A 15,970-nucleotide genomic window follows, 5' to 3' on the forward strand; every position below is an offset into this window, starting at 1 on the left:
ATTAACCTACCCCCAGAATGCTGTCCATATGTGGCAGTCTTGGTGAATGCTCCTCAACTTGACCCTGGCCAAAGGGAAACACACTCTTCCCTAAAAAAACAAAGTGGTGCATTGGTTAAATCGAAATTGTGGTTATCCTGTGAACCATGCAGATCAGATACTCATAACCAGAAGAGTAAACTGGATCAGACCCTTAAGGAAAACCTTGCAAGCTGACTGTGTAATTATTAATTTCAGGAACCCCAACTGGGCTAGGGCCTCCCTTGACAGAGCAGCTGCTTTACCACATAATGATTCTAAAACATCACTTCTTCCCTTAGGCTTCTTTTATAGACATCTAAGACCCTCAACCAATATGGGAGAAGACCAGGAGCAATGCAGAGCCAATTTGGTAATGTTACCCCAGCTGTACTACACACTACCTATATTTAATAGATTCCAACCACTCAGTACACTCAAGGAAAATGACTGACAAAGCATTGCCCGCCCTGAGGGAAGGCGGGCCTCAATGGTATTAGGCAGCTGTGTGTAGGGCTGTTAGTAGGTGAGGTGCCAAATGCGGAGGAGAACATAAACTTGTTTGCTGCAAACATACTAAGTTGGGAGTAAGGGGTTAATCTAGATGGAAATAGAGGGCAATTAATGGAAAAAGCTATTACCTCTCCCGCATTGGACTCCCTAATTAGTGAGACTGAGGGCAGCTTATGTATAATTGCCCAACCTTTTGTTAATGCAAGTAGCCCCCCAGCTAATGGGTTTACCATAGTCTCCTGGAATATAGCTGGATTGGCAAATAAAGGGATATGTTGGGTTGGTTGGATTTCATCAATAAACACAATATAATATGTCTCCAGGAAACCTGGAGTACTGATCGTGTTTACTTTGAAGAGGGAAACAACCTTTACAACGCAACTTTTACACCGCACTACCATTACAACAAAACTTTTACAACGCAACATCCATTACAACGAAAGCATTTACAACGCAACCATTACAACGCATGACACTACAACCCACACCACAACGCATGCCATTACAACGCAGTCATTACAACGCATACCATTACAACGCATAGCATTAAAACACATAGTACCCTTACACTATCCAACACTTACCCTACTGTTGCACCCCCTGGAGTTAGAATAGTAAATTTTACCCCTACACTATCCAACACTTACCCTACTGTTGCACCCCCTGGAGTTAGAATAGTAATTTATACCCCTACACTATCCAACACTTACCCTACTGTTGCACCTCCTGGAGTTAGAATAGTAATTTTAACCCCAACACTATCCAACACTTACCTTACATGTAATCTAATGTTACGCGTTGTAATGGTATGCGTTGTAAAGGTAGTATGCTTTGTAGTGGAATGCGTTGTAAAGGTAGTTTCAAAGAATTTGTTGTAATGGCATGCGTGGTAATGGTATGCGTTGTAATGGATGTTGCGGTGTAAAAATTGCGTTGTAAAGGTAGGCGTTGTAAAAGTATGCATTGTAACGTCATACATCCGTTTACATCATATGGTCTACCAGCATCGCATTCCTTGGTTGGCAGAGAGAAGGAAGGGCTGCTAATACTTATGTCAAATAAATTGCCCCTGGAAGTTGAAAGGGTTATGAACGTAGGGTGTCACTCGCAGATATTATGGATGTACCATAAAGACAGTCGGGATGTCCTATTGATAAACTTCTACAATAATGTATTTGATTCTACCCGTCATAAAGTAGTTATTGAATTAGAGATGGAAATAGGTGATCTGGGCAAAGAAGTAAATATCAACTTCGAAGTTGTATGGGTCGGAGATTTTAATACGCCAATTTGTACTTTGTCTATGACCAAGTTATGTGGGTTCAGGAATGATGTAGGTGATGACTGTTACTTAGTGACCATAATTGTATTATTATGTCAATAGCTGCGTGGGGCAACAGATCTACAGTACAACAAACATCCAGAGGTAATATTGTCCCGTGTAGACCGAACGGTACCAGAATTAGATGGAAAAGTATCAACCCAGACTAAATATTAAAAAATATTGTTCTAGAATGCAGTAATGAGATATTTAAGAGTCTAGATATTGGAGCTGAATCAGCATTGATATTAACCAACTTCTGTAAAATAAGGGCTTCCATTGACAAGATATTAACTACTTCATCGAGCAGGAAACACATTCAGAACAGGGAATGGTTCAATCATGCCTGCACCCTTTCACTGAACCAGCTGAAACAAGCACTCTTTAGCAGCCCTAGGGATATAGTGTTAGTTAAAAAATGAGATTAGAATATAAACTAACACAAAAACAGAAGAAGAGAGAACTCCAACAGGAGGCTTGGGATAAACTATCTTTGGCTGCAGATACATCTAATAATCAGTTGTTTTGGGAAATGGTTAACTCGGCATTTCTTAAAAATGATTTTGTTCCCAAATTGTTGTGCCATGTTAGCAGTGAGGCGTGGGTGGCATATTTTTCCAGTATCTTTAACCCATGAGATAATAACACTGAAGACTTTATAAACCCAAGTCTATGCCCATTATACCCTTAAACATTACCCTTGCCAAGGTCGAGCGAGGAATTAGAAGCAACAAGGGAGGGAAAGCACCAGGCCCGGACGGTGTACCCATAGATGTTTATAAAACATGCTTGTCCTCTGGGGGCCTGATATTTACCAAAGTTTTTAATGCCGCAGTGATGGAGGGAGCCCCCACTACTGGGGGTGAATTGGGTTATTATACCCATCTATAAGAAGGGTAAAAAATCTGAAGCCAAGAATTACCGGCCAATTTCTTTATTGGATTCATCAATAAAAGTGATGAGTAGGGTTTTATTTTTTAGATTGGAGGAGTGGGTTGAGGACAATGGGATACTGACACAGGCTCAATATGGTTTCAGAAAGGGGCTGGGCACCTAAGAACAGTGCATCAATTTAGAACATTTAATTGGAAAATATACCTGTGCCAAGCAAGGGTGCCTCTTTTTATGTTTTGCTGACCTTAGCAGCGCCTTTGATCTAGTGGACCACGCTACTCTCTGGCCAATTCTACTTAATCTTGGAGCCCCAGAGTCCAATATTTATTTTTTAGCCAGGCTTTATGACAAACTATTGGCATCAGTACGGTACGGCCAAAGGGGCAAATGCACCCCCAAATTAAACGTGGCATCCGCCAATGCTGCGTCCTAGCACCATTGCTGTTTACTCTATTTATTAATGAAGTAGACACAGTACTTAAATTGGTACAGTCGGATGCTTCCCAAGCTGAGGGCCAGGATGTACCAGTTCTGCTTTAAGCAGATGATGCTGTACTTTTATCCCGAACGCCGGTAGGCCTACAACGGCTAATAGACCGGTTCGCTGATTTTATTAACAGGAGGAAGCTGCGGATCAACAAGACGAAAACTTATAACATTATCTGTGGTCCGAAACCCAGGAAGACAAAATCCTTTTTTATAGAAGGGCAAAAAGTGCAAACCGTGGACAATTTCTGCTACCTGCGGATATCTTTCTCTGCTGACGGTAAATGGTCACGAGTGATTTCTAATGTCCGGGCTAGATGTCAAATAGTGTGCATGAGGTCTTCAGGTTTGCATCCAAATTAGGGCATCGCCGAATTAAAGACATGACACATATCTACAAAGCTAGATGTACCTCTATCGCATTATACGGAGCAGGGGTATGGGGTCACCATTCTAGTGAAGAATTGCAAATTGAGGAAAATTCTGTTGTCTGCCTACTTCAGCGTCCTCTGAATTAATCCATTGCAAAGTGGGGCTTAATTACCTGTCAGACCTGATTGCGCTTAGACCCCTTCTGCTTTGGAGATCAATATGGTTGAAAGAAGAGACACTATTTAATAAAGTGATCATCGAAGATTGCCTTCGATTAGACAACTGTTAATATAGCACATACGTACAAAGACGGATTTAATCTTACAACCCTGGGTAACCCAAGTGAAGTAACAGAGTTGACCAAACAAGAGATAAAGAATACGTTCTTGTTATAAAGGAAGGAGCGCAGGATGATATCTGTAGGGAAGCAAATAACATATCAGTTTTATCATTCCTATTTAGATTATGATGGTTTTCAAACCTATCTGACACTAGTAACAAGACCTTCACATCGTTTTGTCCTAACAAGAATGAAACTGGGCCTTGTCCATCATTTAGTAGCCTTTCCTAGTGTGAAACAGCATCCAGTTTCCCCTTGCCCATGTGATGGGCATACAAAACAAAGCACCTTGCACTTTCTTCTCCTGTGCGATCTGTACTTGAACTTTCGAATTGTTTATTTAAAACCTCTGTTTAAAAAATATCACATCATAACTACAAATGCTGCTATGAGTCTACTGTTTACACTTAGAGAGCCCGAGATTTTTTTTATGCTGCAACATTTATTTTCAGATCAATCCATGCAAGGAAAAGTATGATGTTTTAAAGTTACAAGAATTGTGATTGTATTTTGCCTGTTTAATGAATTTGTAACTGGATTTTATTATTTCTGCCTGTACTTTTGCTTTTATGGTTGCCACATTTTAACCGAATAAAGCTTATTGAATCAAATTCCCCCGACATTTCACAGTCTACAGAATATAAGAACGCCAGAACGTAAGCATACCTTTGATTTGGACGAATTCCTGTACTCTTTGATTTGTAATCTCCAAAATGCTTGCAAACATATTTAATGTATGCATATTTGAATTTCATGTTGTATTTCCTCTGATCAACAGCAACTCTTTTGTTAAATGTTTCAACAGTTCGGCAGTCTTTCTTTAGGAAAACAACTTTTTGTTGCTTTCCAAGGGAGGAGACAAATTCATCCAGTGTTTCGTAGTCCGCAAATTCTTTTCCAATGACATCAATTTCTGTAACAGAGCAATTTAACATATCAGAAGACGTTGCTGCAAAAGTTGAGGCCTTCGGCCTCATGTATCAAATAGGTTTACCCATTCAGTCTCTTTGTGAAGACCTTAGCACAATATTTCACCACATATATCTTTGGAGTTTGGTCAGTATTCATTTCTGTTATGTGCTTGCATAGGGGAAGTTAAAAGTGCCTTCAGTCTGGAAGCCTGCAGCACCTGGCCTACAAAATAGTATTGCAGTAAATTATTAAAACAAAATATATTTCTAGTTCGCTGTTTGATACGTTGTCATCTGTCTAGACACAGCCTGACTATGTTTACAGTAACAGTGTGATATACAGTATTATTTACACAGTAGTCTTCCACAATTCCTAACTTGTGTGGCTCCACAAATGTGTAGAATACATCGAATGCTGTTTAACAAAATATGTATGTATCATTAGTGGTGCATGCTTACACAGCTATATAGCTCTCAGGGCTAGGCCCTGTCCCCATAGTTGATTGTGTACAGGCTAGCATCTCATTCCACACTCCCATACCACAGATCATTCAGAGAAGGATCCCTGAGCTGGGCAAAGAATGGCAAGGGCATTGTAAATTGGTGACGGGCTAATAAGAACAAATTTAATTTGCCAAAATGTCACGGCCAGCAGAATATCTCACACCCTTTGACCCCAATGACATTTTAGGTTTTACCTTTGTCCACCCTCAGCCCCTTAACAGTCTCTTATTTACTTTTGAGAGGCTAGGGAAATGGCAAGTAATGGCAATTACAGGGATCAAAGATCCCTGTATACAAAGACGCGTTTCACCAAAATGCCAGTGGTAGCAAAAGTGGTATCACACTCTTAGCCACTTAGACGCCTCCTATTTCATTCTAATGATAAAAAATGCAAATTGTCGAAAGTAAACACCATTAGAATCACTGTGTACTTCCTCTTCCTGCCCCTGACTTCAGGGCTCTCAAGACCTGTGATGGACAGGTCAGTGTCAGGGGTACCAAAGGGCAAGCCGTGGCAGCATCTGCTATCAATTGATGTTCCTAAACACCTCCATGCTTGTTTACCTTAATTTCCTGTTACTGCTTTCTTCAGGGACCCTAAAACCTGTAGTGTAGTTCCTATATTCCCAATAGGCTATGCGCATTGGAATAATATATACTATAGAATTGATGTAGGACTTATGTCGACTAGGTCTCTATCGAATATATTAGACTTAACTGTGAGTGCCAGCTAGCTCAGAGGTCACTAGCAACTTTCTCGAATAAACAAGAAAGGATTTGTTTCTGAAAACCGCGTAAACATGACAACTTTGTTTCCCAAGATAAACCGTATCTTCAGAGTCGTGGAAACAATAGATAGATATTATACTCAGTCAATCGTGCATGCTTCGTTTCACCAGAATTGCAGAGAAATAGAGAGACGGGCGTTTTCAATAAAAGCTACTTATTGAACAGTCTTCTTTCTCATGCAGAAGAAATGAACTGCTACAATTGTAATACTGGCTGTAAAGTATAACGCGTACAGCAAAAAGAGCAGTATAAAATAATCCTGTAAAAGCATGGTATGGTTTCTAAGCCATAAGATACACACATAAATAACAAGGACTACAATTACTCAACTGGTGCTTCTAAAATACGCTTACCCCGATGTACCTAACCTAGGTCTAGTATGAGGGAAGAAGTAAGTGTGGTGTATCATAGGTTTAGTGTTTGTTTGCCAAGAATCTATCCAAGATTTCTCTTAGGGTCTAATCAACTCCGTACCTTGTTTAGAATGAAGGAGGTCTGGTATCTCTCTGTTCTCAGGACTCGATTTCCCAACACCCCACAAGGGGAGCTTGGAAACAGTGGAGCTGGATTTCTCGGCAAGAGAAATGACAGTCTTTCTGAGTGCGTCTGCTGGAGGGTCGGCTTCCTTCGGCACTTGATGCGGCAAGCTGTGCCGGGTAAGTAGTCGAACTGCTCCAAACCACCGTGTGTTTGTTAGGGCAAGTGAGGGCATATTTATACATTGAAGGTGCCGAGTTTGAGGTAAGGTTGGACATAATAACTTCATCAAAGACTCGCAGTTCTTTGAAAACTCCATGAGTTCTTGGACAAATCAATATTCAAGCAAGGGGAAGTCCCTGACTGCTGAAGGTGAGTTTTTCCAAGAAATCGTTGTGGATTTTCGGAACTAGTGGAAGTAGTCATGCCGTATTTGGACTGCATCAGCGATGTCTAAATATGGTTATGATTTCTATGCCTATATAAGGATAGGGTGATTCATACCTATATGAAGGCATGAATCGGGAAATTTACACTAGGGTCCTAAAATGCTATACAACACCCACTCCACTTTCTTATGTTCGACATTACTAAATTCTAAGCATTTAAACGTATCTAAAGCATGTGTTTACAATCCCAGAAATACATAGAATGCATTTGAAAATGGTTGTACACATAAAATGAGCATTTGTACTGTACGCATTTGAAAGCAATGATTTCATATGAAGCATATAGTATGATATAGGCAATGCTAACTGAATGAATCATGAAAATTACATTCATGAAATGGCTCTAATTACAGAATAAAAGGTTGAGACCATCCCATAGCAGAATATATAAACTGTTTTGGTTTGCGGACAAGGTCAAATATTGTCTCTAGGAAGTATTCAAAGAATTCTTGTTCTCTAAGAATAGTTCTACTTTAAGCATATTACTTTGATCCAAAAAAAGTTACATTTTGAAAAAAGCCAAATCAGATTTGTTAAAAAATACAGCTCCCAAGTTTATTGTTTTTGAAAAGCAAAGGTCGAATTCAGAGTTGATAGAACGCTGTGGGCTAATTTCAAAAGTTATTCTCTCTGTCAGGAGAAAACATTAAATCTTCTAAGCTGGCAAAGAAATCGTCTACCACAGTAGGTGAAAGCTGGACTACTTCATTAAGTAGCTCAATCGTTCACAGATGAGAAGCATCACTGTCAGTGTCAGTCACATTAGCAATGTTCGCAGTAGATGGTACCTGTGTGCCTGTTGGTCCACGTATCTCACCCACAGCTGGAATTGCAGGTGAGATCTCAATGAATGCCGTCATCAGTATTGGTAGCCGTTGGGGGCAGCACGATGCATGAGCGGTTAACGAACCAAGCAAAGTGTCAACATCCGTTGGCAGTGCTGATGGAAGTGTCAGACAAACATCCAACACGCATTCCTCTTCACAAAGCAAGCATCGTAGAACAGGTAAGATGCAATCTTGCCAGATTGGTCTGAACGAAAGGAACCATGTGGTATTCAGATCTCTCAAACGAGCCAAGCCAAGAATCTGTGTTATTCCTTCACGATACTGCATAGCCAGTAGAGCGTTCTCCATGGTAGTCTGGGTATCGCTGGTGACTGGACTTGCCATATCAGAGCAGAAGAAATACAAATAGTATCCCTGCTACGAGTCCCAAGACGAGAGGCAGGCCGAAGAAAACAGAGTGAACGAAGTTTGGAAAAATGCCAGACTGCTTCAAAGGTTGCAAACAGTCCCGGAAAAATCGCCTTAAATACATGTGCAATACCACTGGTATCAGACATGTTTAAGATACGACCTAACATTTCTACGAAATGTATGGGGCAGTTCGTTGATAATAGGGCATGTATCTCTGCAGAGGACCTTGCAACTTGCAGATCATACGTCTCTTTGGACGAGGTCAGTTGCACAGTTTTTTGTAAAAGAATGGCTTTCATTCTTCTTAAAGTATCAATTCGTATAGAAGAGATGTTCAGTGAAGGCTATAGCGGCAACTCCCCGTCTGTCTTGCTTTTAAGAAACAATACTTGCATACAACAAGTGACCCTGGCTGACACACTAACGAGATAGGCTATTCCTGGCATCATTCCACAACAGCTGTGATCATTCAACATTATGTAGCTACCATTGGATAGCTGCCTAAAAACTGGATCTATCACTGCTGCAAGAGAACCTTGCAGGTTGCAGGATAAGTTGGTAAAAGAACCATCGCAGGCTCCATGTAAACTAATACCCTGACACAAAAGTGTACCGCTTAGTGCGCTTTTACAAATTATACCACTAAAAAATACCTGTTCCCCCACTCCAACATCTGTGTGTGTATGGTAAATCCCAGGTCGACTTAATGTATTCTTTACCCAACCTTTCATACAGGCCTGCTGGTATGTGTTTCAAGCAATATTGAAACTGGAAAATCGTCACTGGTATCATGATGGTGCCATGTATTATTCATTCCACGACTGGGTTCTCAGAAACAGTTAATGGTAATCTTTCCAGTTTTTCTATGCTCAGCACTGTATAGTCTGCTCCCCTCTGTGCCAAAGAGATTTGTTTATCTGTAAGGTTAAATCCAGTAAACAATGAGGTGGTGTTGATTAGACGACAAGGCACGTAGCCTGAACAAAGGTTTTGTAACGTCCAGCCTTGCAGCATTATAGAACGTAATTGAGACTGTCCATGTTGCAACATGAGCAAGTCTTGTTCTAATATATCTTTGGCAGAGGATACAATGCTGTTCAAAGAATAAATTCTGGAGTACAGAGTCATTAACAAATTGTCAACTACAGAGAGAGCTTTCTCTAAATTAATACGATCAATTTCTCGTTTTCCTTCTGCAGTTTCCATTTGCGTGACTTTCCATGCTTCATTATAAGCAGCGTATATACCGGCGTATATGAAACATTTATGACGTGGTTTACAGGGCCCTAGTAAGAAGTCTCTCAAATCAACGCAATCTTTAAGTAAAGTTAAGTGTTGTTTTATTTCTGGAAGTGTGGATTTCTGTAGCCACTCAAGGCATAGTTTTCCTACACTGTATGTTGTAACTATCCCTGGATGTTGTCTCTGGGCATATCTTGGATCTGGCCTAAGTACTGTGAACCCTTGTGTTTTGTTCAGAAATGTACCTTGACAGTTATTCGTGTTTGTGTGCCAGATTAACCATTTTTTCCAATCAGGATCTGTTTTGTTGTAAAATATATTTTACGTCTACCTTCTCCTCTGTAGTGTCATTACTATTAGGTGTGAGTTTTGGTATGGACGGTTTGTTCAAATCTTTTATCTTAGCTAGGCCAAGACAATATGTTTGTTGAACAGTGTCATTTAAAAACATTATTTGTTCTGAGATGATGCAGGCTCTAAACAAGGCTTCTAAACCTTGCACCTGCCAGTCTTTTGTGCCCCAGACAGTTTTTGTCTCAATGTTGTCTTTCCAAAAGTCAAAACCTAATGTGGACAGTTGAGCATAAAAGGCAGCAGGATAAATTTGCTTGGTATTAGTCAACATACATTTAATTCCTGTCTTATTAACATTTTTAAAGTAAAACGTTTCTGGATTTGTGACATTAAAACCTGAGAAGTATGGAAATTTGTAATAAAATATTTTTGAGCTACCTTTTGGTGGCGTTGGACAATGTTCCCATTGAGTGTAAGTATAAACATTTCTAGGGTTTGCATATTTGTGCAAATAATGATGACCATAGTGATTAAATCAATACATGTGTTCATAATCTGATGAACCTTCTAACTATTCATGTTTTGGAAATTTTGCTGACATTTCTAAATCTGCCATCATGTTAATAACAGTCTCAAAGTCCCAATCATCAGAAAATGTGCTTGGTGAAACAAAGTCACTCAAGGAAACCTTAAATTGGCGTGGAATCTTCAACAGCTCAACTGGACCATAAATATCAAAATCAGTTCTGTCCCATGCTATACCACGAGGTAAAGGATCGGCTGTGATGTTCACTGATGACAGGTCTCTTTGCTCACGATGAGATGATTTGTGTGGCTTCAGGAGCAAGTTGATGTTCTTCCTTGCTGTGTCCATTTTACTATATTTCCCATCTATCAGCTTTCCCAAACTAAAAACAAGAATGAGCCAAGTAGGAGAAAAAGTACACCTAACACAATCCAATATTCAACCCATGGTGAAGCCAGATATGTTTTTTCAAGTCGATGAAAGAGTTCTGTTATTTTTTCTTTGCAAGTTTTATTTGCTGGTGTCGTTTCTGGCTCACTGGGATCCTCAGAAAACGTATCAAAGTTGATAAAATAGCCAGAGGCAGTTCTGTCAATTGTTGGAATGGCATCAGGATTACTTGAAATCACTGGTGTTCCTTGATCTTTTGTCATATTTGTGTTTTCACATGTTACATCATTGTAGACAGGTGATTCTTGACGAACTGTTATTTGGGTTTCAAGAGGCACGCGTTCCATGGCTTTATTGCATAGTCCTTCTTTTCTTACTGCAGGTTCCTCTAAGGTGATGAGCCTCTCAGTTTGAACCTCTTGGATTGTAGCAACATTTGGTCATCTGCTACATCTTTGGAGTCCACTGGGCCTACTACTTATTATCAGCCACATGATGTGGTTTTACCAGGTCGATGGACACAACCCTTTTCTCCTTTCTTCCAGCACGGGGCGGCAGTAACACTGATCTTGTTCCGTGGATTGCTAAGACAGGTACTGGTTTTCTGTAGGAAGGCCCAAATTCCTTTTTGTCAGCTATTTTTTCTCAGACTAGATCCCCAATCTTTGGAATCCAGACAGGTCTTGCTGGGACAGGTGGTTTTTATTCAGTGATCGTTGGCTTCTGTATCGTGTTGCTCAGACTTTTCGTGTTTCATTTAAGTCCTGCAAAACAGCCAAACGGTCTTTGATATCAAAGGGTTTTTGTTCTACCACTGAAGTGTGACGATCAAGATCCTGGACAAGCATTCTAGTACCAAAAAGTATTTCATACGGAGTGATTCCACCCAGAGAATTTCTTGGCAGGTTGTTAAGACTACGTTGGACATTTATTAGATGTTTGACCCACCCGTCACCCGAGCCTAATAGTCTAGCTGTTATAGATTGCTTTATGTCACGTTTTTTCTTTCCACTACCGCATTTCCCTCAGGATGGAATGGAGTTGAGTACCGCAATGCAACGCCCAAGCTGCCAATGGCTTCTTTGTAAGCTCAAGAGCTAAACGCAGGACCCTGGTCAAAATGTAGCGTGCCGATTGTTTATGTGCCGATAAAGACTCGCAAATGTTTTATAACAGTTCGGGCGTCAGCCAAGCGCTGAGGCCACATCCAAATGAATCTGTCCTAATAGTTGTGAAACAGCATTCTTCCAGGGTGACGTCTGCGTGTAGAAAGTCTAATGCTGTCTAACAGCGGTGTCTGTACTGGGCTGGCTATACTGTAGTCAGGTATCTGGTGGCATTTAAAGCTATGATCTCTGTAGCAGTCGTCGCGATTGATTCTGAATTCGTAAATATTGGCATTCATCCCTGGCCACCAGTACATCTCTTTTAGTTCCAGTAGAGATTTTGAGATCCCCTGATGTGTCAGACCCTCTCCCCTATGTGCTTCTTGAATCAAAGCACATCTCTGATTTCTGTTTGGAATTACTCTATCCCCCACTCCAGGGATTCGAGCAAAAGGAACATAGTTTGCATCAATTATGTATGTATATTCGAGTGGATAGTTTAGAGGTAACGCAGCTCCGCTGCCTTTGCTTGCGGCATTGACAGCTAGCATTGTTTCACCGTCTTCGAGTGATTGCAGCTACGTAAGCCGTTTGCACAGCTGCCTTCGCGGCTTCATCAGCCAATGAACTCTCTGCAACGTGAACGCCATGACGTTGATGACTCAGTGTATGGATCACGTGAGTCAGTAGTAGTTCTTTCTGTAATAGAACTACTTGTTCCCAAAGCAAAATATGCTTGATTGTGCAACCTTTTGCATCTTTAAAACCGTTTTGAACCCAGTTCTTCAAGTATTCATTGTAAGACTGGACGCAGTAATACGAATCGCACACTATGAGTGTGGGGAATTCGCGATCGATATTTTCAAGCGCCATCTTGAATGCTTGTAGTTCAGCTCGCTGAGCTGTACAGTCACCGAGAGATTATGTCTTTGTGACCATGGGTCTAAATTTACCATTGCGCCAGCGACCTTTAACAATCGCGCACACAGCACTAACGGCTTGTTTGCCCCCGCTTGCGGGCTGTGCTGATCCGTCTGTATATATTATACATCCGTATTGTTCTAGAGGCAGAATCTCAATAGGCAGAGGACATTCTTGTTCGTATTGTAAAAATTCTTGTGTCTTCAAGTAAGGGGCAAAAACGTATTTAACGTCTCTTGCAGCAAGAGAATTAACCCATTGTATCCATCTCGGATATAAAGCTTTAGAATTTGGAATGGTCGCTTTTGTTACTGCCTCTAAGGCAGGTACAGGCATAACGACCATTATGCGTTTTCCCTGTGCGTGGGCTCTCTCTTTTGCTACTGCAGTTTGAACCGCTGTCAGAATTTTTTCTGTAGAAGTGAATTTCATTTCAGCTTGTGTATACAAGTGTGATTTATAAGGTATTGGTACCTTTTCAACTTCATTAAAGGTTAGGTATTTGAATCCGCATCTCCCTGGGATGATTCGGATAAAAAGATTGCGTACGTTATCGTGTGTTCGTAAATGTGTTCTTGCTAACATGTCTGTTTGCACCGAATGCAAACTTTCTGTGTGTTTTTGAGTCCAATTAGTTGATTTGAAATCAGGTTTGATTAGTTCGTAGAGAGGTTTAACCCTTTCTGCGTAATTTAGAATGTAAGAAATTCAGGAAGCCTAGAATTGACTGTAAGTTCTTCAGCATTATGGGAGGTTGGAGCAGCGCACACTATTCTAAAAAGTTGGCTGCCAGGCTTTTTCATTCACTTGAAATTTTGTATTCTAAGAAAAGGATGTTGAGGTGGGCAACTCTTGATTTCTTAAAATTGAATTTGTACCCTTCAGGGGCAAACCCAAGTATAATGGTGTTCACTCTGTTCAAATGCCTGTCCAAATCATCATCTGTAAGATAGATGTCATCGACATAAGATAATGCCTCATCATCATACGTTTGTAGTAACTCTGTTACTCTGGCTGAAAATAACCCTAGACTATTCTTGAATCCCTGGGGGAGACGGCAAAATGACGCTGTGTCCCCAATAGTGAGAAAGCAGCCAAGTACCTGCTTTCAGGTGCAATATTTTGACAGAAGAAGCAGTTCGAAATATCTAATGTGGTTTCATATTTTTTGCGCACAATGTTATTCATCAGTGCTGCACTGTGTGCATTTTGTACTGCAAATGTTTTGCAACAAGAGTTTAAATGTCTGTAGTCCAAAACTAGACGATATGTATTGTCTGGTTTGGAGACAGGAAACAAAGGATTGTTCATTGATGAGGTGCAGGTTTCAATCACCCCTTGGTATTCAAGTTGATTTAAAATCTCACTGACCTGTTTTTTAGCTTCCTGCTTGACAGGATACTGTCTTTGCATTGTTGGTTGAGTTTTCAACTCAATTTTATGGAGAGGAGAGTCCTCATCCCATCCTACTTGATATTTATATAATGCTGGAGCCTGGGCTACAGCCCATTTTCTGGCATGGATGTATTTTTTGTGAATTGGAATGTGATTTGAGAATGCTGACATAATGAAGTCTTCGCCATGTATGCACTCCCTGACAAATTCAGGTGGCCAGTCTTTTTCAGCTAGAAGAATGTCATAACCCTTAGACAGCTTCTCCCAAAAGAGTGCTTTTATTTTCCTAGTTATGTCCCCCTCCATCGGGAGTGTTACTTCATATAACTTATGGGGTACATTAATCCTGGTGTCTGCAGTTTCAACTTGAATGCATTCATTTTAGTCCACTGCCTCCAGATGATCCTTCAGGATCTTGCGAGCTATTGTGACTTCTGCTGCGCTGTCTAACATTGCCTGGGCCCACTCCCCATTCTTGAGTTGAGTCCTCAAGATCCTCGGCATGTCTGATTTTTACACTTGCTACCTTCTTCTTGGTGAATTGACTTTTCTTATTTTTGGAACGTGTTGATCATCTTTGGACTTCACGCGTTCTTCCTTGTGTTCTGATCGTCCTCTTCTTTCGGATTTCTGTGAGGAAGTCTGAAAGGTACAAGAGGAACGTGTATCATTATCTTGATATCTATAAGGTTTTCTCAAATTATCGCTATTCCTAAGGTTATACCTCTTTTCAGAGGGCTCCTGTTGAGGAGACCTTCCTCTGGACTGAGAACGCTTCTCTTTAGGAAGTGTCTGTTTACTGTTTTCGCATTTCTTTTTAGGAGTAGTGAGATTATTTTTAATAAAGACTTTTTCAGGATTTTCTGTTAGTTGGGGTTTTACTAGTTTCCTACCCAAACTATCTCTCCCTAGTTCTTCATAGGATTTTTCAATAATTCTAGCAAGTTCATATGGTTGCTCAGTAATATCAAGTTCTTTTAGTTTTTGGCGGATTGCCACGGATGCTGCTTCACCTTTAATGTTAGCTAATAATATAGCCGAGACCTGTTTGTAATCTTTTAGTAACTTCATACCAAGATTTAAGGCAGGTTCTGGTCCGTATTCATTTTGAATCTGTTACAGGACGTCTGGTATTACTGCCATAGACGGAACGCCATGAGTTTTTGTGTAGATTGCAGCAAAGACTATACCCCAAGTCTCACAGTCCTCCAGGTGTAGTGCAATCCCCATTAGTAAACAGATTGTTAGAATCCTGTGTTTCTCATGAGGTGTACTATCGGGAAAAACTGCCTCTATTTGAGTAATTTTTTGAGCTAACCAGAACGGTATTTGTTCCCATTTTGCGGGTAATTTACCAATGACTGATTGTATAGTCTGTGGTGGAATTTTGTTTGTGTTCCCCTGGTGAGGGGTGTGCTGTGGAATCCTTATGGCAGGTTGCACTGTTAAAGTCTGGATGACATATTGAACCAATTGTCTATGGATTTTGATTAACTGTTTTAGCTGAGCTAATAGTTCTGGACCTGTCATTCTTTCAATGTCAGGATCTGGTATATAGCTGGCTAGTACCGGCCATGTTGCTCCTGGTCTACCTAGTGGACCGAGCCTGGTAATCTGATTTTGATATTGTAGGGCGCCTTTAAACCAGAGCTGATGCTCTTGGTATGTTAATGGAATTTCAATATCCTCAAAAGTAATGTATTCCACTGGAGGTTCCTCTATTTTGTAGTAGTGGAACTAATGTGTTACTGGATTTGCTGTAGGAAACAGAATCCTTGAATATAATACCTCTGTCTGCCGATATTCATGTGCCTCTATGACAA

General features: G+C 40.5%; 1 protein-coding gene across 6 annotated transcripts in view; it reads right to left on the minus strand.

Annotated features, from left to right (window-relative positions):
• LOC147690360 (uncharacterized) overlaps nt 1–15,970 on the minus strand; it is a 178,687-nt gene that overhangs the window by 48,180 nt on the left and 114,537 nt on the right. For all 6 annotated transcript variants that reach the window (XM_086937993.1, XM_086937996.1, XM_086937994.1 and 3 more), the window contains exon 9: nt 4,611–4,857. In XM_086937993.1, coding sequence (XP_086794119.1) covers nt 4,611–4,857 — 247 coding nt within the window. The remainder of the gene's footprint in view (nt 1–4,610; nt 4,858–15,970) is intronic.

The sequence above is a fragment of the Lissotriton vulgaris genome, chromosome 9 (genome assembly GCF_964263255.1).
Source record: "Lissotriton vulgaris chromosome 9, aLisVul1.2, whole genome shotgun sequence".
NCBI lineage: Eukaryota > Metazoa > Chordata > Amphibia > Caudata > Salamandridae > Lissotriton > Lissotriton vulgaris.